We start from the raw sequence: 26,030 nt of genomic DNA on the forward strand, positions 1-26,030 counted from the left end.
ATACATATCTGTTGCTGTTTGTTGTAAGGAAATGCAGAGATGATCTAAGTAATATTTTTGTTCATTCATATTTGAGAAGGTGAATTAAATTCTGCAGTATTTTACACTGAACAACATTTACAGCTTGAAAATAATACATATAGATGTAGATATAAAGAGCACCAAAATATCTTCTGAATTATTCTAAGCATCAATGAACAGTTTCAAATACACTTTTGATCCAATGGGGAAGGAAAACTTCAGATTTATTGAAATAGTCATTTATTTCACCATATGAATTTTAAAATTATATAAAGTGGATGTATAATTCATAGAAATAATTACATGATTAAAATCACATGCCATCATCAGAGAGTTAAGCTCCCCTCCCCCTTTCTTTTTGATATTTTCTCTTTTTCCACGTAGTCCTCATGTAGCAGACATGGGAAGCAGCAGATCATATTTCCCAAAATTCTGAACAGAGGATTGGAAAGTAGGATGAGAGCCTTAAGATAAGTCTATGGACATTTGTTGCTCATCTATCTATTTATCATATCTACCCTTGTTTCCAAAGATTTGCTCAAGATGAGGGACATAACTTGTATGTTTCCCCATTTTTCCTCTGGCAATGTTTTGAGTGGAAATATCATGGAATAAATCTAAGGAAACAGTCAACAACACAACATATCTCAGATGGCATCTGCATAAACCCCCATATGAAAAACACTTTTTAATGACCTAAATTCTCAGCTATTTGGTACAAGGATATTTGAAAGATTTGAGGCCATTTTAAAAATGATTAAAATTACAATCCATGAAATATGCCAAATCATGTAGCGACACTGAAAATGATTAGTTTCCCAAAGTCTAGCTTATATTCACAGGTTCAAACAAGGGATACAAGTCATACCAAGATACGTGTAAGAATTGAAATCTCTAGTCTGAAAAAAAGATGGTGGAAGGGAAACAGTGTTCAAATACTGTACATGAAAGCATATCAAAGAGGAAATGTTACATAATTAATTTTATTGTAGTAATTGACCAGCATACAGAGAAGATAGTCACAAACTATTTTGCACTGTCCCAAAACTAGAACCAGAAATAATGTGCATGGAAATAAAAACTTTGTTATGGTCCGATGGAAAGTTAAACATTCCATATGCCAAGATTGTTGTGGGTTTTCCATCTCTGGAGGTTTTTAAGAAAATATTTCAACCTCTTCAGAGTGATCTAATTGGTTTTCCTGCATAGGTCAAAGGGTTAGATTAGATGATCCTCAGGAACCTTAGATGCTCCTTGGGATCCTTTCCATCTCTACCATTTGATTATATGAATCTAATCTGAAATTCTTCCTGTAATACTAATATAATGCCAATACTTTGGCATGCAATTTGCAGGCTTCTTGTTGAATAATAATTTGAGCATATGATGATGTTACAGAAATATATGTTAGATATGTGTGCATTTGCAAATTTGCTAGTGATTTAAGAAGTACAGCATATTTAATAAAGCAATTAAATATTTCAGTAGAATCTGCCTTACCAATAGGCAATATATCAAAATTTATTATGTATTCATTTATTAAATTTAAATCTTGCTATCCAGTAATTAAATGATGTTATCCTGTGAATAATTTAGACAGAGGCAAATTTAGTGATGCAATAGAAGGAAGCAACTACAATACTTCTCCAGACAAGACACTTTTTTCATATCTCTTATTTATTATGCCCTTCAAGTTAATATAAATTATTCCATTATTTTTGTTTCAGGAATTCAGCATTAGAATATAGCTTACTGACTCAGTAATGTAGTTCTGTTGTTCTTTCCACTCCCTCCTATTTTTGTTTTTTCTGGTGCCAGAAATACCGGTTGCTATGTTTCCCTCAGACTGCAATATGAATTTAAGAATAGATTTTCACTTAAATGTTGTCAGTTGTCTCTTGTTTTCCAACAACTTAGCTATCAGTAGTATTGTTTACTTGGAATGCAAAGCAGCTGCATTACTTAGAGTCTGCAATGAAATGATTGTTGCTTTTAATATGTAGCAAAAATGCTGAAACAGATAGACTCAGTATAATTATTTTGTCAATTTGACATTAGAATGTGGTAGTGTGCTTAAACAAGACAGAGTTTAGATTGTTGCCAGACTAATTGGTTGCTTGTTCATTTTTCTCCATGTTCATGACCAGATCTATTCCATCACTAGTTGTTGGAGCAGCTCCACCAGTAAAATAAAAAGAATTCTCAAAATTCTCCTCTATCAAGCCATGTTGATTCCTTTTTTTGTAGAAATAGAAGCCTGTGAGAGCAGCTCCAGAAACAATGAGCATCACTAGCACCACCACAATGATGGCTTTGTTGTGGGTTGGTGAAGGAATGACATCTGTCTTTCTTGAATCTATAAATAAATGCAGAATAATCAACACAACATTCAGGGAAATTCCTCTTAGCATAGTTGGATCTTGTCCTTCAAAGAGCACTGAGTACCATCCCCCCCCCATTTATTTTTTTCAATAACATTATGAGATAGCTAAAAGAGAATCCAATGATCTTTCAAGTCATGTGGTATTTGAATGCATTTCTTTAGCTGTTTGTCCAATACTGTAACATCAACATTAAAACATCATCATATTGAGCTAATATGAAGCTGACCCCAGATCTATCTGACACCGCTTTGATCCAAGTTTCTCCCTTCACTCAACTTTATCTGAAACTGGAAAAAGCTTTTTTTTTTCCTGTAAAGCCGAAACTGAATCTCATCTCATCTGAATCTAATCGAAGTGAGAACTTCGATTAGTTCCTGTTTATAAGCTTCTGTTCTTAAGTGACATTTAATTCTTTCTTTCCTCGTCTCTCAAAAGGATAAATGTTTTGTTCCTGGACACTGAAATTATTTATGTCTGTTTCTTTCCCTCCAATTATCTGCAGCTTCTGCACTGAATGCCATGGGGTTTATCCTCAAGGATAACTTGCATTATAAATAAGGATTAGAAAAATTCATTATGGATGGTATTGCAATTCTCCGATTTGTTATTTCCCCTGCACATAGAATTTAAATCAGAATTAAGAATTGCTGGAATTTTTCCTAAGAGTTATTTCCTAAGAGTTATTTGGATAACGTTCTGACTCCAGAAGATAGCAGTATGAACAGTATTCTAACTGGAGCACTCCGATTGTTTTAGATCAAACTCATGTGAATTGGGAATGACACATATTTTGTTTTAATACTTCTAAATACATCAGATTGTAGGAAATGAAAGATTCATTTCTTTGGCACTGTATTCTTGGAAAGGCAACAAAAACAGTCTCATGTCTTAATATTTAAATTTTATCAGCCAGTTGAGGAACTGATTTGAAAATATAATAATGTAAAATGAATTATTTTAAGTTACATGAGAGATGGGAAAAAGAGAGAGAGAGAGAGAGGCAGATAGGCAGGTAGGTAGGTGACAGAAAGATATGTTTCTCATCTGAGTTTTAAAATTTATTTACTGTGCATAAATTCTTACCTTTGTTTTCTAACACCTTCTCAGTAGGTACTGTTTCAACAACTTTAAAAGAAGAGAAATATTATGAATTATACTATGTTGAGAGTCCTTTACATTTCAGTGCTATAGGCAGAACAAATTCAATTCCTTCATAAATTATCATTGGAATTATCATTTATCACAAATTGAGTTTTGTATAAATAGAAAGGTAATATAACAGTCAAAAATATAAATGCAGTTTCAGGTTTTAACAATAGAAGTATAGTTCACAGCAGTGGTGGGTTGCTACCGGTTCACCTCAGATCAGGTGAACTGGTAGCAGCAGCGGTGGGAGGCTCTGCTCACCAGCCCAGATGCTTCTGCGCTTGTGCGCACAAGCAAACTGGTAGCAAACCAAATTTAAACCTACCACAGGTTCAGAGGAAGTAAAATTCCCACTACGTTCTGCACCAGTCTGGCTATTCTCTTAATACTGGGAGATGCTGCTAATGCTTAACTTTGAGGAAAAGAAATAAGAGCCAAGGAGAGATAGGAAAGGAGTTTTCAAATATCTGAAACAGTCTTACAAAGAAATCCAAGATCTGGCCTTAATCACACCCAGGTGCTAGGCAAAAAACAGTGGCAGTAAATTACAGGAAAAGATTCTGGCTGAATATTAGAAAAGACATCCTAATAGCAAAACAGTTCAGTATAATTTATTTATTTATTTATTTATTTTGTCACAACAGTATATATAAGCATAAGCATGAAAATAACTATATAATATATAAGCATATATATAACCATAAGTATGTAATAACTATATTAATTGGATATAATGAAAGGAAACAATAGGACAGGAACAGTAGCAGGTTTGTGCTCTTATGCATGCCCCTTACAGACCTCTTAGGAATGGGGTGAGGTCAATAGTAGAGAGTTTTTGGTTAAAGCTTTGGGGATTTTGAGAAGAGACCACAGAGTCAGATAGTGTGTTCCAAGCACTAATAACTCTGTTACAGAAGTCATATTTTCTGCAATCAAGATTGAAACGGTTAACATTGAGGTTAAATCTATTGTTTGCTCTTGTATTGTTATGATTGAAGCTGAAGTAGTCTTCAACAGGAAGGACATTGCAATAGATGATTGTATGAGTTAAACACAGGTCCTGTCGAATGCGGCGGAGTTCTACGTTTTCTAAACCTAAAATTTCAAGTCTGGTGGCATAAGGCATTTTGTTGTATTCAGAGGAGTGGACAACTCTTCTTGTAAAATATTTCTGGACATGTTCAATTGATGTCTGAAATGTGGTAGGGGTTCCAGACAGGCGAGCTATATTCAAAAATTGGTCTAGCAAATGGAGAAGAAACTACATAAGATTAGGTTTACAACTCTTAAAGCCTTTTTGCAATGTAGTTGCAGTGGGCTTTGGCACTTAGGCTTTGGCACTTAGGATATGAAAACTCCAAGGTCTTTAACAGGGTGGGGTCATCTGTAAGGTAATGTCCATCAAGTTTGTATTTAGTGTTTAGATTCTTTTTTTCCAATGTGTAAGACAGAGCATTTGCTGGTTGAGATTTGGAGTTGCCAAGTTTTTGACCATTCCGACACAAAGTCAAGGTCTTTTTGAAGGATAGCTGTATTGTTGGTAGTGTTAAATAGTTTGACATCGTCAGCGAAAAGAACACAATTACTTTTAATATGGTCACAGAGATCATTAATGTATAATATGAAGAGTGTTGGTCTAAGAACACTGCCTTGGGGAACGCCGCTATTGACAGGAACAGGATTTGATAGGGCACTGCCTATTTTGACCACTTGTTGTCTGTTTGACAGGAACACTGTTATCCAATTGTGGAGGGGTCCAGAGATGCCATAGGATTTTAGTTTTAGAAGTTTGTCATATGCCACTGAGTCAAAAGCTTTACAGAAGTCTATGTAAATTGCATCTATTGTTTTGCCTTGATCAAGATTTGTAGTCCATATGTTTTTGCAGTGAAGAAGTTGTAAGTAATATGATAATTTTTTTCTGAAACCAAATTGTTTATTGGAGAGTAGATTGTTTTTTTCTAGGTGGAGGATAATGGATTGGTTGATGATAGATTCCATAACTTTACAGGTGACACAGCATAGAGAGATTGGTCTGCAATTTTCAACTAAGCTGGGGTCACCTTTTTTGAAAACAGGGATGACCGTGGCTAGTGACCAAAGTTTGGGAATGGAACTGGTCATGAAGGCTTTTCCAAAGATTATGCTTAGGGGTTCTGCTATATTAGTGGAAAGCTTTTTTAAGAAGTATTCACATAGTCCATCAGGTCCTATAGATAGGGATGGTTTCAGTTTGCGAAGAGCTTTTTCAACATTTTCTTCAGTGAAATCTATATGTGTTAGGTCATTGTTGGTGCGGTTGGGGAATGTCGGGTATGAGCTATTACTGTTAACAAATGAGCCGAAAAATGTGTTAAAGAGGTTTGATTTAACTGTTTCGTCATTATTTTCTTTGCCGTTAGATTCTTTTAGTGGTGGGATGGATCTTGAGTCATTAAGTTTGTTGTTCACAAAATTATAAAAAGCACAACTGGAATTTGTGCACAGAAGGTCTTCTTCTTGCTTGGTGTGGTAATTGGTGTATTCAATTTTTATTTGGTTGCATATATCTCTGTAGCGGTTTTTGAAATTAGCTACATGTCCCTTTTTGTTTTTTCTCCAAAGGGATTTTTTTTTTGATTGAAGCTTTTTTATTGATATGGCTGATTTGTTTTTCCTGATTTTTGTGGTGGTTTGTGGTACGTAGAGTTTAATGACTCTATTGACTTCGAGTAGGAAAACTCTGTAGTGGTCTTCAGCAGCGATACAGGTTGAGAATAGATTTTGCCAGTCAAGAAATGAGAGGTAGGTGTTTATAAGGTCATAGTTGGCTTTTTTGAAATTGTAGTTTGGAATACTATTATTATGATGATTTTTGTAAGGGCGTATATTGAGACAAAAGTCTATCATGCTGTGGTCACAGTTGGAAAAGGGTTCTTTTATTTGAAGTCCATAAATTGAGTTTGTGTTGTTGCAGAAGATGAGGTCAAGGCAGTTGTTGAGTCTTGTATTGTTAGTTACTAGTTGTTCAAGACCCAGGTTTGTGACAGCGTTGTATAGGTAGTATGGGTGGGTTCAGTTTTACATTCGTTTGTTATCCAGTTAATATGAGGTAGATTGAGGTCACCCAGGAAGATGAGAGGATATGGGCAAGAAGTAGCCCAAGTTAGTAGTGAGGTTAACATGTTTGCATGTCGATGTCGTAGTCAGGGGCTCTGTAGCATAGTAGGAATCGAAGTGTGGTGTTAAGGGACAGGTCGCATACAATAGTTTCAGGGATAGCACGTTTATGTGCAACTTGAACATTTTTTAGATTCAGTGACTTTTTATGAAAGATAGCTACTCCACCTCCTCTGCGGTTTCACGATCTGATCTAAAAACACGGTACTCTTTGTCTGAAATAATGGAGTCAGGGATGGATGAGTTCAGCCATGTTTTGCATACAAATATAATATCAAATGTACCATTGTTTAACATGAGAATAAATTCAGGTAATTTGTTTACAATGCTTCTTCCGTTTATCAATTTGCATTTAAGGTCTGCAGTGTCTGCGGTGAAGGGGAAATAAGGGGCGTACATAGCTAGTTATTGATGATAGTTGGTTGGAGGTTCTGATCCACGGATGGTTGGAGGTTCTGTTCAATGTGCAGTTGGAGGTTGGTTGATTGAATTACGATTGGTTGAGCAGTGAATGATTGAACAATGGATGTTTGGGGGTTCTGTAAGAAGGATGGATGGATGTTAGTTGGTTGAGTGATGGTTGGCTGAGCGACGGCTGGTTGAGGGTTTTGTACGACAGATGATTGGAAGTTCGGTGTGATGAATAGTTGGATGCTTTGATTGATGGGGGGTTGGATGTTGGCCAATTGACTGTAGGTTTTTCTTTTTATGCAGTCAGCATGGTAGTCAATGTAAAGATTGGTTTCTCCTCGTCTTGCCTTTGTTTGAGTTCTATGCGAAGTTCACAGGAGCGAATCCATTGCATAAATGATAGATCAGGTCTTGCTCTAAGTTTGTTGAGGCTGAGGTTTGTTTTGGCCATTTTGTTTATGGCATAAATGAACTTTCGTTTGCTGGTCTCATTTATGCAGATGACTCCACAGAATTTAGGTGCCATCTAAATTCCTAATTACCAAGGGATTTCCTCTTCACTTGATATATTCAAGCAAAAGCTGGATGGCCATCGGTTTGGATGCTGTAATTTGAATTCATACTGCAATCAAAACATTGTGTAGGGTGTAAGGTGAAAAATCATTGACTTTTCATAAATGTTCTTGTTTGAATCCTCCTTGTAAAGAGATGATTCATCCTTTTACAAAATTTCAGAGGTGCTGATTTTTCTTTGTCTCTTTTTCCTATGGATCTCTATTATTTCCAGTGCAGGTTAGATTAAATGCAGGAAGACAATTTGGTGGTCAGGCTAGGTGAATTAACTGGAAATTCTTTTCTAGACTGATTTTATTCAAGTTCAAAATAAACATGATGATCATCTTAAAGTTGCTGGTGTATATTTATATACATTTGCTCTCTTTCTCCTTCTCATTTTCAATTATGTTGTGAACAAAAAGGCCAAATAGAGAAAAGCTAGGAAAATAAAATGATTAAATAGAATAATAAAAATATATAATGCATTACTTACCTTTTGGTTTTTTGCAAATATATCCCAGATATGAATTGCAATAAATATTATTCCAAATCCCATTTGAAGCAAACATTTCTACACAATGTTCCTCATTCTGATTTGAAGGTTCTCCAGTGTTCCAGTTGACAAAGTTCACAACAGAATTGTCAATCCATAACCAGTCACCTAATTTTGAGTTAGAAAATACAACAAGATAATCAGCTGTAGCAATGTCTTCCTTCCTTCCTTCCTTCCTTCCTTACTTACTTACTTACTTACTTACTTACATACTTAGCCTATTTTATAATTAAGTGCCTGGTTCGATTAAAAGACCTCTACATTTAAACAAAAAGAATTTCAGTCATGTATGTTATCTATCTCTATATGCTGCAGTTATTAGAAATTTAAATTTGTTTTAATTTGGTTGTAAAAATAAAGCAGGAGGACTCTTTCCTGACCAGATATACATATAGCAGTAGAATTTGGAAATATTCTTCTCCTTTGCCAATTTAATAAAATGAAGATGGTACTAGGTTGTTGTTTGTTTGTTTTTGTTCATTCAGGATTAGATAATTAAGCAGAACAAAATCATGCCAATTTTTTAAACCATGTTATTTAAATTTGTCATACTGTTGAATTCATAAATGTACAAAGCCATGAATCGTAATTTACAAAACACAAAGATGAACTTATATATTAATCTAAGACAAAAAAATTTTTTTAGACAAAGTCCTCATTTTGTGTATTGCATAACATGCCAAGGGTGCATGCGAAAACATTAGTGGGCCAGGACCAAAAAAAAAAAGAAAAAAAAAAAGAGGATGAACTATGAGTATCCCTAGAGGCGTCAATGGACAGCAGACAATGTTTTATTTATTTATTTAGAAAGTTTAGATGGGTGCCCATTCATTCAGTGATTCTGAGCAGCTTACAAAAAATAAAAACCCAATATAGAAACAATAAAAAGAATAACCCCCTACCACCACCCTTCTTTAAATGTTAATTTATGTATAATTAAAGTTACTGTACAGTTACTGTAATTACTTTGGAGGGAAAACTCTCAGGGTACTATAAAAGCTTCTAGGGAGCAAACAGAATTTGTTCCTCCAAGCCAAAACCACATGTCCTTTTACTTGAGCATAATGGGTAAATCTACTCATTTTGCATTTAATATTTGATGCAAATTTTTTTTCCAGAGCAGGATGTGTAACAAAATGCCCTGTGATGTATTGAAACTGAGCTGTAGACTCAAATTCCCGGCGGAATCTTAACCATATGTGCAGACCCACACATACATATCCCTACTGATTAATGCTATAAAAAAACACCTCAGCATTGAATAATTTGGCACTGACTCATCTGCCAATTAGCTAAATAAATTAATAATGCATTTTACCTTGAGAAGCATTAGAATATGACTGGGTAAAAAGGTAAAGGTAAAGGTTCCCCTCGCACATACGTGCTAGTCATCGCTGATTCTAGGGGGCAGTGTTCATCTCTGTTTCAAAGCCAAAGAGCCAGCACTGTCTGAAGACGTCTCTGTGGTCATGTGGCCGGCCTGACTCAACACCAAAGGCGCATGGAACACTGTTACCTTCCCACCAAAGGTGGTCCCTATTTTTTCTACTTGCATTTTTATGTGCTTTCGAAACTGCTAGGTTGGCAGAAGCTGGGACAAGTAACGGGAGCTCACCCCGTTACACGGCAGCACTAGGGATTCGAACCGCTGAGCTGCCAACCTTTTGATCGACAAGCTCAACGTCCTAGCCCCTGAGCACCGCATCCCATGACTGTGTACAATTTCTCAGATATGCTTTTTATTTTTTCTTAATTTTTGAGTTATATTTTGAGTTATAATTAGAAGTCATGACAATACATTTTTCTCTGTTTTCTTTTTTTACACACAAGAAAAATGGTAAGGAGCAATCAAACCTTCTTTGGTACTTGCCAGAAGATTCAACTGTAATTATAATAAAATATTCACAATACAAACAGCACTGAGCTTAATGCATAAATTAAAATATACCATTTAAATTTTTGAACATTCCTATCCAAAATGCTTGGGATTTGCTTTCAAGATTTTCTGTAAATTCTGTTAGAAAGTTTGCTTCAGCTGTATCCATTACTGAAACCAGAGAGGCATCTGTAAAAAAAAAAATCATCAAACACGCTCAGTGAAAATACTACTTGAATAATTGTTTGACTCATAACAAGTTGAGTAGCTAATTAAAAGAAAGATTTTGTTTAACAGCAAAACATGCTTTTTCTTTGATTCCCACTCTTTTATGTATGGATGCCCTGATCAAGCCAATCACCTAAATTTTCAAATAAAGAACACAAATCTATACCCATCATACTATTCGCTCTGAGACATTGTACAAAATGTAGAAAAAGATTAAGCAGTGGTAAACCAAAGAAATTAAAGCAGGAATTAAGAGGAAATTAAATCTAGTTTATACTTAGTGCTATATTGTATATCCTTATATCTTTCTATTTCTACAAACTATCTTTACTTCCTCTGGTTCTGCACACCAATTTATAAATTGTTTCTTCTTTAAAATTCTTCTCTTTCTAAGAACTTCATCAATTTTATCCATTGACAAATTTATTGGGCTTCCCCTTCTTCCCTACTGATTCACTTTTACTTCATATAAAAACTATTAGTTTTGAGATTAGAATCTTATTCATTTCCTCTCAAACGTGCTCATTGTTATTTTTTCATATTTCTATTGTACTGGCCTTTTGTATTGTATTTTGTATTATATTTGTATCTGTATTCAATACAAATGTATTGAATGTATTCAATTTATATTCAATCCCCACTTCTTCGGTACCCCATTCCAACTGCATGCAATTTATTCTTATGTTTCTCCTTACATGAACAAATCTCATAACAAATTGGTCATGTGCATAGAGAAAGCTATTTAACTTCTTTTGACAAATCTCCATTTCTTTAACATCAATCTTTTTCCCTGCATTATTCATGAAAACAACATAAGAGACTATAAGCAGCTTGGCTCAAAAGCCAAAGAGTTACAGGCATAAGTAGTATTTTCATCTGTACTTCCAATGGAAGGTAAACATCCAACTAGGTAATGGAAGATTCTAGAAGTAAACCACTGGCTTAAAGGATGGTGCTGTTGAGAGACCTTTGGATTCCTAGATCAGGCTCTATATTACATACATGAGGGCTTCTGGCAGAGGACAGGTTGCATATCACAAGAACCGGGAAGAATGTGTGTGGAAAACAATCAGCTCAGCAAATCTGAAGGGCTTTAAACTAAAACTGGAACAGCAGGGAACCAATCTTTAGGATCTTTAGGATCTAATCATAAGCATAAGTCCCAGGACAACTAATCAAACAGTGAACTAGGAAGTGATGAGAAGAAAGGAGAACTTAGATACAAAGTAGGAAAAATAGGAAACAAATGCAGGATCGGCCATAAAGGACTCAGATGACTATACATTAATGGTTAAAGTATGAGGAACAAACAGGTCGTACTTGAAGTTCTAGTAAATGAGGTCAAGTATCATATGGTTACTATTACCAAAACTTGGTGGGATGAAACTTATGACTGGAATGTACTGCTGGAAGGATATAAATTGTTCAAAAGAAACAAATCTAACAAAAGAGGAGATGGAGTTGCATTATATGTAAGAAATCACTACACCTCTACAGAAATGCATAAAACCAGGTGAAAGCCTTCTTGAATATATATGGATTAGTACAAAATGAAAACGAAAGGATTTTAAATAGGTGTATATCACAGGCCCAACACCCAAGCAGAAGAAATATAGGAAATGTTTGCTAGTCAGTTAGCTAAGGTATGCAGGAAACACACCATAGTAATAGTTCTGATCCAGCCTTCGCAAGCAATGAGAAACCACTTACTCACAAGCAAGCCCCTTTTTAAAACAGGGAAGGAACAGTCGTTATTCACACTGGATAGACAAAACCAAAAATTGTTAGTCACAAATGAATGTCTTTTCCCCTTCTGAAACAGGGCATGAACAGTCTCTGTTCACATGAGAACTCAAGATAAAAAGTCCTTCAATGATTAAGCCAATCAGAAACAGTTCCTGTTCACACCGACTAAGGCAAATTTACTCCCTGTTATTTCCCAACAGGGAGACTCAATTGGCATTCAAATACTGAGAAATTAGTCACAACAAACTTGGTTCTGGCAAAGGAATCTGACTTGATTGATGTACACTGGAAAATGAACAGTTGTCTGTGACAACAGGCCACTCTCAAACAACTACTATTTATTTTCCAGGCAGGAAGTGGCTGGCTAGCATCTACAACTTCTTTTCCCTAAAAGCCGGCTTATTGCCTTCCCTTGCTCTCCTCTCCTCTCTATGCATACGCAGATCTGGGATGGGCCCCATCTGCTCCTCTCACTCACTCAGCTCAGGCCCTGAAAATAGCTGCCCCTCCACCTGGGGGCAGACAGAAGACCCTACCTCTGCATCTACATCTGCATCTGCATCTGCTTCTGCTTCTGCTTCCTCATCAGAGCCTTCCAAAGGTTCTTAACCTGGCCCAGGCTCCCCCCGCAACCTGCTCCTCTGACTCTGCTGCTAGTCCTTCCAGCAGCCAATAGATCACAATAGTAGTAATCAGGGATGTTAACTAAATTGATATCAATTGAGAAAAAAACTCTGCAGTAAGTGGGAGATCAAACAGGTTTCTGACAAGATTAGCTGACAGTTTTGATATCCAAAAGATAGAGAAGAGAACTAAAGGGAGCTGGATTGGACTTAATTCTTGTTAACAGAGATGAAATGATAGAAGGGATGATGCTTGGGAAATTCTTAAAAAATGAGAATATAAAAGCCAAATATAACACAACATCACAAAAAAGAAAAACAAGAGACCCCAGATGAAACCAGCATGGTTGCATAAAGAACTCTCTGACAAGTTGAGAAAAAAGAACAAATATAAAAAAATGGAAAAGGGGACATATAACTAAAATAGATTATGAGCAAATAGGCCAAATCTGCAAAGATGAGGTAAGGAAAGCTAAGGTTAAGAATGGACTAAGACTTGTAACAAATGTCAAAAATAATAATAATAAAATACTTCAAATGTAAGAAACAAGGAAGTGATCAATCAACTAATAGAAGAAGATGGATAGGAGGTGATGGATAGCAGGAAGAAAGTAGAACTGTTTAATCCATTCTTTGTATTTGTCTTATGCAAAAAGAAAAAAATAGTTCAATCGATCAAGAGGGGTATCATAAAAGATAGATTAGGAATATAAATCAAAATAGGCAAGAAAATAGTATACTAACCATTTTAGTCAAGTTCAGATCACCAAGATCAGATAGATTATATTCCAGAGTTCTGGAGCAGCTGTCAGACATGATCTCAGAACCATCAAACAATTTTTTTCAAAGCTCCTGGAGCATGAAGGAACTACCAGAGGACTAAAAAAAGAGCTGGTAGTCTGGTATCAATACCTGGGAAAATCCTCAAGATAGTCAAGTAGCACATTTGTAGGTATCTAGAAATACTGACAGTCTTGAACATTGGGCTCTATCCAAGCACAATTCAGTGAGAAAAGGTCCTATACATAGGCAAGAAAAACCAAAGGCACATATATAGGTGGCACCTGGCTCAACTATGGTAACTGTGAAAAGGATGTTGTGTTTTTGTAGACTACCACTTAGATATGAGCCAGCAGTTTGCTGCAGGTATCAAAAAAGCCAAAGTAGTCCTAAATTGCATCAATAGAGGGACAGTTTCAAGATCACATGAAAGGATAGTAGAACTTTATACTGCACTGGTGAGACCACATTTGGAATATTGCATCCAATTCTGGTCACCATAATTTAAAAAAATAATGTTGAGATCCTAAAAAGAATTAAGAAAAGAACAACAAAGATAATAAGGGGTCTTGAGGCTAAGCCATACAATGAAAACTTTAGAGAACTAGGTAAGTTCATCTAACGAAGAGAAGGATTAGGAAAGATTAGAAAGCTGTACTTTAGTCTGTCCTTTAAGTAAACTTAACTCCATTGCAACTTGGCAGTTCTTCCAGTACTTGAGGATCAATCACAGAGAAGTCAGGATCAACCTATTCTCCAAAATATCTGAAGGCAGAACAAGAAGTAACTGGTGGAAGATCATTAAATAGAGATCCATCCTAGAACTAAGGAGAAATTTCCTGACAGTTAAAACAATTAAAAAATTTAATGATTTACTTCAGGAAGTTGTAGATTCTCCATCATTGGAGGGTTTCAAGAAGAGACTGGGCAGCAATTTGTCCAGAATTCTATAAGGTTTCCTTCTCAAGTAGGGAGTTGGACTAGAAGGCCTCTAAGATCCCTTTCAATGCTATTATTCTATGTTCTAACGGATCCACATCCTTTCTATTAAAATATTTGCAAATCTTAGTATTTCTTCAATAATTGTTTCTTCTACTTGCTTTAAAATAAAATCAGGTATTATAATTACTGAATAGGAACACTTACCTAGTTGCAAACAAGCTAATGATGCCTTTGGCCAATTCATCTTTGATGAGGCTTCAAAGTGATAGCAATGACCACGGAATGGAATCCAAGATTTCTCCACTGCAACTGGGCAGATTCCTGGTTCTTGAGGTGGTACAGTAGGTGGAAACACTGTTTTTAAAAAGCAATACAATTTTTAATTGTAATGTATTTATTAAAAGATTATTATGAGAAATCTTGTCAAAATCACAGTGTTTTTAGTAAGCATCCTTGTTATTTTTTATATTACTATTAATTATTTTTTTAATTTTACACCAACACAGGGAAATATAGATAGTTTTAATTAGGTCATTGTGGTGATTATCTTCACACTTCTACAAATATACACTCCCTAATATATGCACTGGTAGTTGTATATCTATTTCTAATCTGCTCTTTTTTGCCACAAAGTCATTGACACCAAATATAGATCACAAAACTGAAAGAATGCAGCATGTGAAAAATAATTGTGTTCCACTCTGTAGAGTAGTCTTTTAAAGTCAAACTACTTAAAGGGCAGACTAAATTTGTCTCTTTCCTCCTTAAACATTGTTATAGTTCACAAACTGACTTAACTAGCATAAAAAGGCAGAAGTCTTCCCATACAGGTGAAGTTTAAGGGGCAAGTCTTCTCCTAATACAACCAATTGCATTGTATATATGGTGTACAATGATAATAAAAGCTATTATTATTATTAAGCATCATCCGAGCTACAAGGTTGCATTTATTTATTTATTTATTTGACATATTAGAATTTTATCCTGCCTTTATTACTTTACAGGCAGCTCTAAGTGACAAATATATCTAATACTATTTACTCCTCTTATTTCCCCCCAACAACAACAACAACTCTGTAAGATGAATTGAGCTGAGAGAGAGTGACTGGTGCAAAGTCACACATCTGGCTTTTGTGCCTAAAACAGGACTAGAACTCTCAGTCTCCTGGTTTCTAGATGCAGCATTTTAACAATTTCATCAAATTGCATCTGTGATCTCTTTAAGTTTTGCAAGCTAAAGCATGAATAGCCCTACATCAGAGGAGTAAAATTTGGAATTCCACCCCCTTTCCCACATTGCTGAATTACAACTCTTAGCAAGCATCAATATTATTCATGTTGATAAAAGCTGTTCAACATGTAGTTCAGCAATGTTTTACTATGCCCAGTCTATAGTAGTCTTTAAAAATAAGACCTGTGCAAAATGTCACAGCTTAAATTGAAATATATTCCCTGCAAAAAGTAATCTAGATGTCTGTGGCACTGTTTCCAAATTATTCTGAGTCAAGGTTGCTTACCATCCTTCCAAGATCAGTAAAATGAGGACTCAGATTGTTGGGAGCAATGTGCTAACTCTGTAAACCACTTAGAGAGAGCTGTAAAGCACTGTGAAGTGGTATATAAGTCTAAATACTATTACTATTCCAATGTGTGGCACTCCAACATACCTACAAGATGCCAAGGCTGGAGAAAACTGCTTTAGTCTGAATATGAAACCATTAAGAAAAATCTTGAATTATCCTTTAATTTACCTTTGGGATATTTGCAAAGAGGAAAATACTTTATATTGCATGAGTCTGTCTTCCAGGTTCCATCCAAGTCCATATAAACGCAGCCTAATTTTTGTTTTGGTTCATTTGCTGCCCATTTAGTATACTTCATGCGGAACTTATCAATCCATATGTATTGTCCGCCAGTCTAAAAAACCAACCAACCAACCAACAAAATCACACATTGAATGAGATATTTGTTTCTTATGAGATTCATTAATCTGAGTATATTGGGCTATCTAGAAATGTTACATTACTGATTCACTAAAAATAGATCCTGTCAGAATTTAGTCTTTTTTTGCAGCAACAACCGCAATCCAATCGGAAATACAAATAGTAAAGTAAATGCAATGTAGGTTGGTTTTTATGAATGATTTCACAACAGCACTAAGTCTTCATGTTTTCTGTCATGACCCAAGAAAAGTCTTTGATTTCAAATTCCAATTCCAATAATTTTGCCAAATGCTCATGAAGTCACATAATAAGTTTAGCTTATTAGTAAACTCTGACTTGATTAAAAGTTTTGAGCAGTGGAAAGATCAAGAACTGCTTCAGAATAAAGTTTGCTTACTTTATTATTTAGACTGTTCTGAGAATCCACATGCTATGTATACATATTTGAACCTGGCCACTAAGCATGTGTTTAATAAATACATGATTAACAATACTGGCATATTACCAATATGTTTCAGGGTGGAATTCAAGGTGCTGGTAATTACCTATAAAGCCCTACATAGCTTGGGACCAAGGAATCTGAGGGATCACCTTTTTCCAAGAGTTTCTACCTGTCCAATTAGGTCAAATAAGATGGGCATGCTGCAGATTTGGTCAACCAAAGAATATAGGCTGATGGGGATGAGAAGATGAGTTTTTTCTGCCTGTGTGGAGCATCCTCCATCTGGAGATTAGAATGGCCCCAACTCTGTTAGCCTTCTGCAAAGCTTGAAAGACCAGGGTTTGCTCCTGGATATATTGTTAACAGGCCATATGTTTTGCTTTGAATGAATTTGAAACATAAACATCTTTATGTTTTTTAGCATTTTAATGGCTTTTGCTGTTTTTGTTGTTTTAAAATATTTTTATAATTTTAATTGTAACATATGTTTCTGAATTGTGAGCCACCCAGACTCATTTGCTGAAATAGGTGGCTATAGATATCAAATCAATCAATCAATCAATCAATCAATAACCCAAACCAGTGATGGGATTCAAGTAATTTAACAACCGGTTCTCTGCCCTAATGATTTCTTCCAACAACCAGTTTGCCAAACTGTTCAGAAAGTTAACAATCGGTTTCCTGAAGTGGTGTGAACTGGCTGAGTCCCACCACTGACCCAAACACTCAAAATAACACTATAGAGCACTCCACACCAAAACAACTAGATACAAGAACATTTTTTCCAGAATGCAACCATTCTGGTAAACAAATAATTCCCTCAACACTGTCACACTAGTTACTAAGTGTGCATTACTATTAATCTTCTCATTGTTCCTATCGCCCATCCCCTCCCACTTATGACTGTAATAATAATAATAATAATAACATAATCCCAAAAGCTTTAACCAAAAACTTTCTACTATTGACCTCACCCCATTCCTAAGAGGACCATAAGGGGCGTGCATAAGAGCACAAACGTGCCTACCGTTCCTGTCCTATTGTTTCTCTTTTTCTTCATATATATATATATATATATATATATATATATATATATATATATATATATATATATATATATATATATATATATATATATATATATATATTTGTTTTCTGAGGTTTTCGCGGGTGTCTGTATGTAGGTCTTTGGTTATTTGGGTTTTCTCCCGCGTAAAATTTGAAGTGTCTTGGCGATGTTTCGACGAAATCCCATTCGTCATCATCAGGCTAGGTGCTTACAACTTCCTATTTGTAGGAGAAATGTATGATCGCTGCTGTTTCTTCCTTTTAACTGCTAGTGGGGGTTTGAACTGATTGGTTGGGAGCTTGGCTGTGTTCTGATTGGGTGGAGGTGTGTTCTGATTGGTTGGGAGTTTGGCTGTGCTCTAATTGGATGGTGGGGTTGGCTGTACTCTGATTGACTGGGGGTGTGTTCTGTTGGGGGGGGCTTAGTTGTGCTAGGTTGATTTGAGATGAACTCACCAATTCAAATCCCCCTGCATCTCAAACCAACCTAGCACAACTAAGCCCCCAACAGAACACACCCCCAGCCAATCAGAGCACAGCCAACCCCACCATCCAATTAGAGCACAGCTAAACTCCCAACCAATCAGAACACACCTCCACCCAATCAGAACACAGCCAAGCTCCCAACCAATCAGTTCAAACCCCCACTAGCAGTTAAAAGGAAGAAACAGCAGCGATCATACATTTCTCCTACAAATAGGAAGCTGTAAGCACCTAGTCTGATGATGACGAATGGGATTTCGTCGAAATGTCGCCAAGACACTTCAAATTTTACGCGGGAGAAAACCCGAATAACCAAAGACCTACATATATATATATGCTTATACCTCCTTATATTTCATCATATATATGTTTATATACGATATAATCTTTTGTGTGATGCCTATGTACATTGTTATGACAAAATAAATAAATAAATAAATAAATAAATAAATAAATAAATAAATAAATAAATAAATAAATAAATAAAATAAAATAAAATAAAATAAAATAAAGACTGTAACCTTGTTGCTGGTATCCTTAAGATTTATATTGACTGTTTCCCTATGACTATCATTAAGTGTTGTACCTTATGATTCTCGGTGAATGTATCTTTTCTTTTATGTACACTAAGAGCGTATGCACCAAGACAAATTCCTTGTGTGTCCAATCACACTTGGCCAATAAAGAATTCTATCCTATTCTATTCTAAATATTGGTATGTGTGAATTCAGATTCTAGTCTGGGAGGGCAAAGTCATATTAGATTGACTGGAAGTTGTAGCAAATAGTCATTTCATTCATCTATGATAGTTTTCTAATTTTTATTTTCACTGAATGAAACAACTGTTGCCCAAAATGAATAGCATATTCTTGAATGCTCCAAAATAAATAAACAAATACGAGTTTGAATAGCTGGAACTTTGTGGATTGATATAAATTGCATTTACCAGATTACTGTTGAGGCCAAGCCATACAATCCTTTTTTGTTTTAGTAATTTTAGCCAGAGGTATGAGAGGCTAAAGGGATCTAAAATGCTAGCAAGACTCGAGTCTCTCCTTTCACAGCTTTTTCTTGCATCTTCCCATGTCATTTTGGCTTCAATGACAAAGTAGCTGCTATTTCTATAACGGAAACGCTGCTCTGGGGTAGTGGATGGAAGAAAAGAATATTTGGGGTCTACAAAAGAAAAAAGAACATTGTAAGGCTCTTTTCAAAACTATGAAGACATAAAATGCAGAATGAGAAAACCCCGTTTTAGACATACAGTGGAAATGATATTTGGAGTAAATTGACATATGTTTTGGGAATGAGAAATGTGTTTTTATTTCAGGATCAAAACAAGTAGCCCCCCTTGAAACACTTTCAGGTATTTTGATCATAGAAAATAGTGGGAAGTTTGAAAGAAATCCACTGCTCTCTGCTTGTTTTATTATTATTATTTCATGACTGGGTAATAAATGTGATATCTCCACACTTTTTAGCTGGACTAATGCAATTCATTCTGCATGGGATTGTCCTTGAAGATCACTCAGAAGTTACAGTTAGTCCCAACTGAAGCAGCTTAAGTAACGGGTTTAACTCAGTTATTTCTTTGCTTTAAAAGCTGCACAAGTTACTAAGTAACTAGTGGTTACTAGATGATAATTGTCACTCTTAAAGCATTGCGTGAATCAGGACTTAAATATCTTTGCGATCATCTGCTCTGAGTAAAAGTTTGCCTATCTGGTGAGATCTAGTAGACCAGACTGGCTTTAGGTCTCATCACCAAGGACCACATAGGACAGGGGTGTTAAACTTTCATCATCACAACATCATCATGTGATGTATCGTGACTTTTCCCCCCTTCGCTAAACCAGGCATAGGGGTGGCCCTCACGTGACGCATCAGGTCCACGGGCCGTGAGTTTGACACCCCTGACGTAGGAGAACATTCTTCCTAGTCACATCTCTTCTCTGGAACAGCACACACTCTCAGGTTGAAGGCTGCCCCATCCTTGTTAGTGATTCACAAAATAAGCGAAGTACTGGCAGTTTAGTGCCTGATGAAATTTTACATGAATGTATTGTGCATTTTGATTTTATTATTGCATTAATCAAATGTTATGCTTCTCAGTCATTTTTCAAGTGGAGAGGCATGTCTTGCTAAATAAATAAAACACCTAATTATTATTCTGCATCATAGTTATGCTCTGAGTTCAAAAACCATCATGGTCTTGTTGTTGTATTGAAACATTGAAAGGAAAAGTTAGAGGTATTTAAATCAAAGTAGGCTTTTCCTTTCAAAAAGAAAAAAGAGATGAGGGAGCAAAAAAATAGACAAAATACTCACGAACATTGGTTTGGCATATGTACCCTTTCTTATAGTAGCAATAACTATTTCTCCATAAGCCTGCACTTTTGTAAGGTAATGATTTCATTGCAATACAATCTTCCTATATGAAATAGAAAACAATAAATGTTGAAAGTGGTATGAATAAACTCCTTAATTCATCAATCATACCAATTTAACAGCCATGAGCAAACAGGGAAAGTTGGTAGAGAATGTTATAGATAGTCCTCAATTTACAACCACTTGTTCAGTGATCATTCTAAGTTACAACAGCACTGAAAAACTGACTTATGACCAGTCCTTACAACCATTGCAGCATTCCCCACAATCATGTGATCCAGATTGGGACACATGGTAATCAACATATATTTGCACTGTAATAATATCCTAGTGTCATGTGATCAACATTTTCAACCTTTTCAGCAGGTTTCTGTCAAGCAAAGTCAATGGAGTAAGGCGGATTCACCTACTGATGATAGGATTCACTTAACAACTGCAGTGATTCTTTTAACAGCCTTGATAACAAAAGATTGTAAAATTGGGCATGATTCATTTAACAATCACCTTATTTAGCAATGGAATTTCTGATTCCAATTGTGGCCATAAATCAAGAACCTCCTGTGCAGAATCAGTCATCATGGTTTCTGGCAGTATGGAAAAGCAAGAATGTCCATGATGTCACTAATCAACTGTGTGCTGCAAATGGTAAATCCCACCCACCCACTCCCCCAATCATAACTCAGGCATAGCTCCACAGGATGGAAACATAGTTGGATGTATTTGTCAAGATATGACAAATCTGTGATAGAATAAGGAAATATCAGCTATAATAGCTGCTCTTATACTGTATGTTTATTACGAGACCTGCTATGTATCAAGGCAATTCACGAAGGTAGCCTATTTGTTTTCCTGCAGAGGGCATTGGTCAAGATCAGCTTTTGCCTGGGTAACAATCAGAACAGTCACTTGCCCAGTTGCTATCCTTTAATTGTTTTGTCCAGTCTGCATGATACCCCCTTACTTGTCCCTGCTAGCTGATTGTTTAGATCAACAAACTGGCTAATGGATTTGGGAAGTTGAAACCGACACTTCTTAAAGTGAGAAACACTGGTTTTGATCCTACCCTCAGAGGAAATACCTTGAGATTTGATTTTCAGTATTTTCAGTATTTTACTTATTTATTATGCTGATAGAGATGTGCAATGGAACTGAAAAGTGCTTCAGACTGCATGAGATGCTAACATAGACCCTGTCTGCAACTCATTAAAGCAGCTATACTTTTTCCTGTGATTGCTTAGCTGCCCTCTGTAGTTGCAGCATAATCCCGAGAAATGACACATATCTAGTTTAGGAAACTGTAAAGGAGTATCTTATGTGTCCTTGTATGTATATATAAGAGAACATCTGCCTTCAAATCTAATTCAAAACAAAATAAACTAATAACCACTTGTAGTTCTCCATAAATTATTTTGCCTACTCATGTTGCTTTTTTTCTTCTAATCATGTGACTCTAATTTCAGACTCATATAACAGAGGTTGAGTCTGGAAAGACAAAGCAAGGAAATTGGGAGAGGTTTCCAGATTCCATCCTGTAGACAAATACTTACACTGTTTGGTCCATAACTCACTGGGAATCCTTTGTCCCAGTTTGTGTAACTGAGTCCTTTCCCATTTGTCCAGAGGTACATTTGATCCTCATTGATGTCATTTAGTCCTATCCATACATCACTTTGGAATTTATTTAAATGGAAGGTAAGAAAGGCTAAAAAGAAAAAGTAATGAAAGAAGAATGTGATCAGAAAAAATAGACATACCTAACATTTGGGACAGCATGAAATCAAAGCAAATACTTCATTAAATAGAGAATTCTGAAATTAACTAAAACATATTGAAAAGTAGACTTAAATAATGAGTACCAGTATGTGAAATAAAAATAATTGAAGTCTGAAATTTGGTTTGGAAAATGTACCTCAAATTGTGGGAAATGAATATGCACACCTTGGAATGTTATAATTCCACTGAGATACTTCTTTTAGATACAGTAATTTGCAATTATTGACACAAGTGAGCTCAAGCTTTTATAATTTATATGAACACCCCATTTATTTATGTTTTGATTAAAATATTTCAATTTCCCTTTGATCCTAGAGCAATACAACTGAACCATAAAACAAATATGTGGGTGTGTTATCAATGTGTATAGCACCTCAATCAAAGAAGCTGCTCTAAATGATTTACACATTTTATGACTGCAAAAATCTATAAGTATTATGGCTGTGTAAATACTTGGAAAGTGATGTGTTTGAGTGTTCAAGAGTACATATAAAGATTATTTTTTTTCCAAATTGTTAGAGTAGCCATGTCTTTCAGGATTGTTCCTAGCTGTCTTACCATGAATAACCAATAGGGAAAATACAAAGCGAAACGAAGGTTTTGCACATCTCTAATAAATATATATAGCAGGTACATTTCCCTCCCACCGCTCCTTTGCTTTTAGCATGAAAGGAACATCTGAAACTTTCTTCGGTATGAAATCACAATTTTCAATTTTATCTTAAAGATGAAAAATGACTTTTACAACTATATTTGCTTTGGGACAAACACAGGTGTGTCATTATCAAAGAGGAAGGAATTAGTTGTTCTAGCAGTAGTAATAAGGGGAAAAATATAAATTAAGGTATTATAACTTCTCATTTTAAATTCTGGGTTCAAACTAGTATTGTAAGTTCCATAGAAGTGGTCAGGTAGTTTCATCAATGGCATATTTATCCCATAAAACATAATAATCCCAAAGATGATGTAAAATTTCACAAATAAGTAAACTTTTATTAATTGATATGGTGCTCATATACCTTGTACCCTTTTATTGAGTATTGTAACCAGGTTTCCTCCAAATTCTTCCTTCTGACAATCTTTCCGTGCATTTTTCCAATTTTTTTGGTCATCTTGATTAAATCCAAAGAATTTATAGCACTTTTTTAAAAAAATTAAAATGCAAGGATAGAAACAAATAAAGGTTTATTTTATTATTAATTTTTTTAGAAATGTATATGGTCACAAACAATAAAAGCCACAATAAAATATAATTTAAAAATCAAACAGCCAGGAAAAAAGCAACAGTTAGAAATCAACACATTACCCATTTTGCCTACCTTTTTTATCCAAAGCCTAGGTGGGGAAGCCAGGTTATCAAGATGGAGACCACACAGATCTCAGCTGGGAAGGTCTTCTAGAGAGCTGTGCTCGCAACAGACAGCAATCTCACAAGTGATTACGAGTGCTTCTTTGGTGGACGGTGTCTTTCCGGCCGCCTTGAAAGAGGCGGTGGTGAGGCCCCTCCTCAAGAAGCCTTCCCTGGACCCGGCTGTTTTAGGTAATTATCGTCCGGTCTCCAACCTTCGCTTCGCGGCGAAGGTTGTAGAGAGTATGGTGGCATATCAGTTTCCCTTACACCTGGATGAAACTGTCTATCTAGACCCGTTCCAGTCCGGTTTCCGGCCCGGTTACAGCACGGAGACGGCTTTGGTCGCGTTGGTGGATGATCTCTGGAGGGCCAGGGATAGGGGTTGTTCCTCTGCCCTGGTCCTATTAGACCTCTCAGCGGCTTTCGATACCATCGACCATGGTATCCTGCTGCGCCGGTTGGAGGGATTGGGAGTGGGAGACACCGTTTATCGGTGGTTCTCCTCCTATCTCTCCGATCGGTCACAGACGGTGTTGACAGGGGGGCAGAGGTCGGCTCCGAGGCGCCTCACTTATGGGGTGCCTCAGGGGTCGATTCTCTCACCCCTTCTGTTCAACATCTATATGACGCCGCTGGGTGAGATCATCAGTGGCTTCGGTGTGAGGTACCAGCTGTACGCGGATGACACCCAGTTGTACTTTTCCACACCGGGCCACCCCAATGAAGCTATCGAAGTGCTGTCCCGGTGTTTGGAAGCCGTACGGGTCTGGATGGGGAGAAACAGGCTCAAGCTCAATCCCTCCAAGACAGAGTGGCTGTGGATGCCGGCATCCCGGTACAGTCAGCTGAGTCCACGGCTGACTGTTGGAGGCGAGTCATTGGCCCTGATGGAGAGGGTGCGCAACTTGGGCGTCCTCCTGGATGAACGGCTGTCTCTGGAAGATCATTTGACGGCCGTTTCCAGGAGAGTGTTTTACCAGGTTCGCCTGGTGCGCCAGTTGCGCCCCTTTCTAGACCGGGATGCCCTATGCACGGTCACTCACGGCCTCGTGACGTCTTGCCTGGATTATTGCAACGCTCTCTACATGGGGCTCCCCTTGAAGGGCATCCGGAGGCTGCAGTTAGTCCAGAATGCGGTTGCGCGGGTGATAGAGGGAGCCCCTCGTGGCTCCCGTATGACACCTATCCTGCGCAGACTGCACTGGCTATCTGTGGCCTTCCGGGTGCGCTTCAAGGTCTTGGTAACCACCTTTAAAGCGCTCCATGGCATAGGGCCGGGTTATTTACGGTACCGCCTACTACTACCGAATACCTCTCACCGACCCGTGTGCTCTCACAGAGAGGGACTCCTCAGGGTGCCGTCAGCGAGGCAGTGTCATCTGGCGACGCCCAGGGGAAGGGCCTTCTCTGTGGGGGCTTCCACCCTCTGGAACGAACTACCCCCAGAACTTCGTCAACTTCCGGACCTCCGAACCTTCCGTCGCGAGCTTAAAACACACTTATTCATCTGCGCAGGACTGGATTAGATTTTAAATTTATTGGTTTTAAATGGGTTTTATTATTTATACTGTTTTTAAATATTCGGCCTTGTAAAATAAGTTTTTTAATTGTCATTTTAATCTGTATTTATATGTTTTTATTTGCCTGTGAACCGCCCTGAGTCCTTTGGGAGATAGGGCGGTATATAAATTTGATTAATAAATAAATAAATAAATAAGTGCTTTTCTAAGTATATTCACTGAATTTTGAGTAGCAGCATCTAATTCTTGATTAATGATTAGGTTTTTATCCCACCTTAGTTTATAAGTAACTCAAAGTGGAGAAAATTCTTATTACACCTTTCTCCTCTTATTTTCCCCACAGCAACAATCCTATGAGACGGACTGGGATGGGAAAGCGGAACTGGCTCAAAGTCATCTAACCATAATTTTGTGTACTACTAAGTATAGTACACAAAATTGTCCGTTACAACGTCCTATCTGTCAATGACTACTTCAGCTTCAATTGCAATAATACATGGGCAAACAATAGATACAAACTAAAGACAACCCGTTCCAAACTCAACTGCAGAAAATACGACTTCAGCAACAGAGTGGTCAATGCCTGGAATGCTCTATCTGACTCTGTTGTTGCATCCTCAAACTCTCACAGCTTCAAC

The 26,030-nt window shown here is 36.7% G+C and overlaps 1 protein-coding gene across 1 annotated transcript in view; it reads right to left on the reverse strand.

Moving 5' to 3' along the window:
- Positions 1 to 228: 228 nt before the first annotated feature.
- The window catches only part of LOC131198719 (macrophage mannose receptor 1-like), an 83,189-nt gene continuing 57,387 nt past the window's right edge, over positions 229 to 26,030 (reverse strand). Inside the window, exons 21-30 of the mRNA XM_058183661.1 lie at positions 23,541 to 23,661; positions 22,296 to 22,450; positions 20,689 to 20,791; positions 19,307 to 19,536; positions 16,176 to 16,341; positions 14,629 to 14,778; positions 10,178 to 10,294; positions 8,170 to 8,337; positions 3,489 to 3,530; positions 229 to 2,377 (exon numbers count right to left, since the gene is read on the reverse strand). Coding sequence (XP_058039644.1) covers positions 2,127 to 2,377; positions 3,489 to 3,530; positions 8,170 to 8,337; positions 10,178 to 10,294; positions 14,629 to 14,778; positions 16,176 to 16,341; positions 19,307 to 19,536; positions 20,689 to 20,791; positions 22,296 to 22,450; positions 23,541 to 23,661 — 1,503 coding nt within the window. The 3' untranslated portion in view covers positions 229 to 2,126. The remainder of the gene's footprint in view (positions 2,378 to 3,488; positions 3,531 to 8,169; positions 8,338 to 10,177; positions 10,295 to 14,628; positions 14,779 to 16,175; positions 16,342 to 19,306; positions 19,537 to 20,688; positions 20,792 to 22,295; positions 22,451 to 23,540; positions 23,662 to 26,030) is intronic.

Source organism: Ahaetulla prasina, chromosome 4, assembly GCF_028640845.1.
Source record: "Ahaetulla prasina isolate Xishuangbanna chromosome 4, ASM2864084v1, whole genome shotgun sequence".
NCBI classification, from domain to species: Eukaryota; Metazoa; Chordata; class Lepidosauria; order Squamata; family Colubridae; genus Ahaetulla; species Ahaetulla prasina.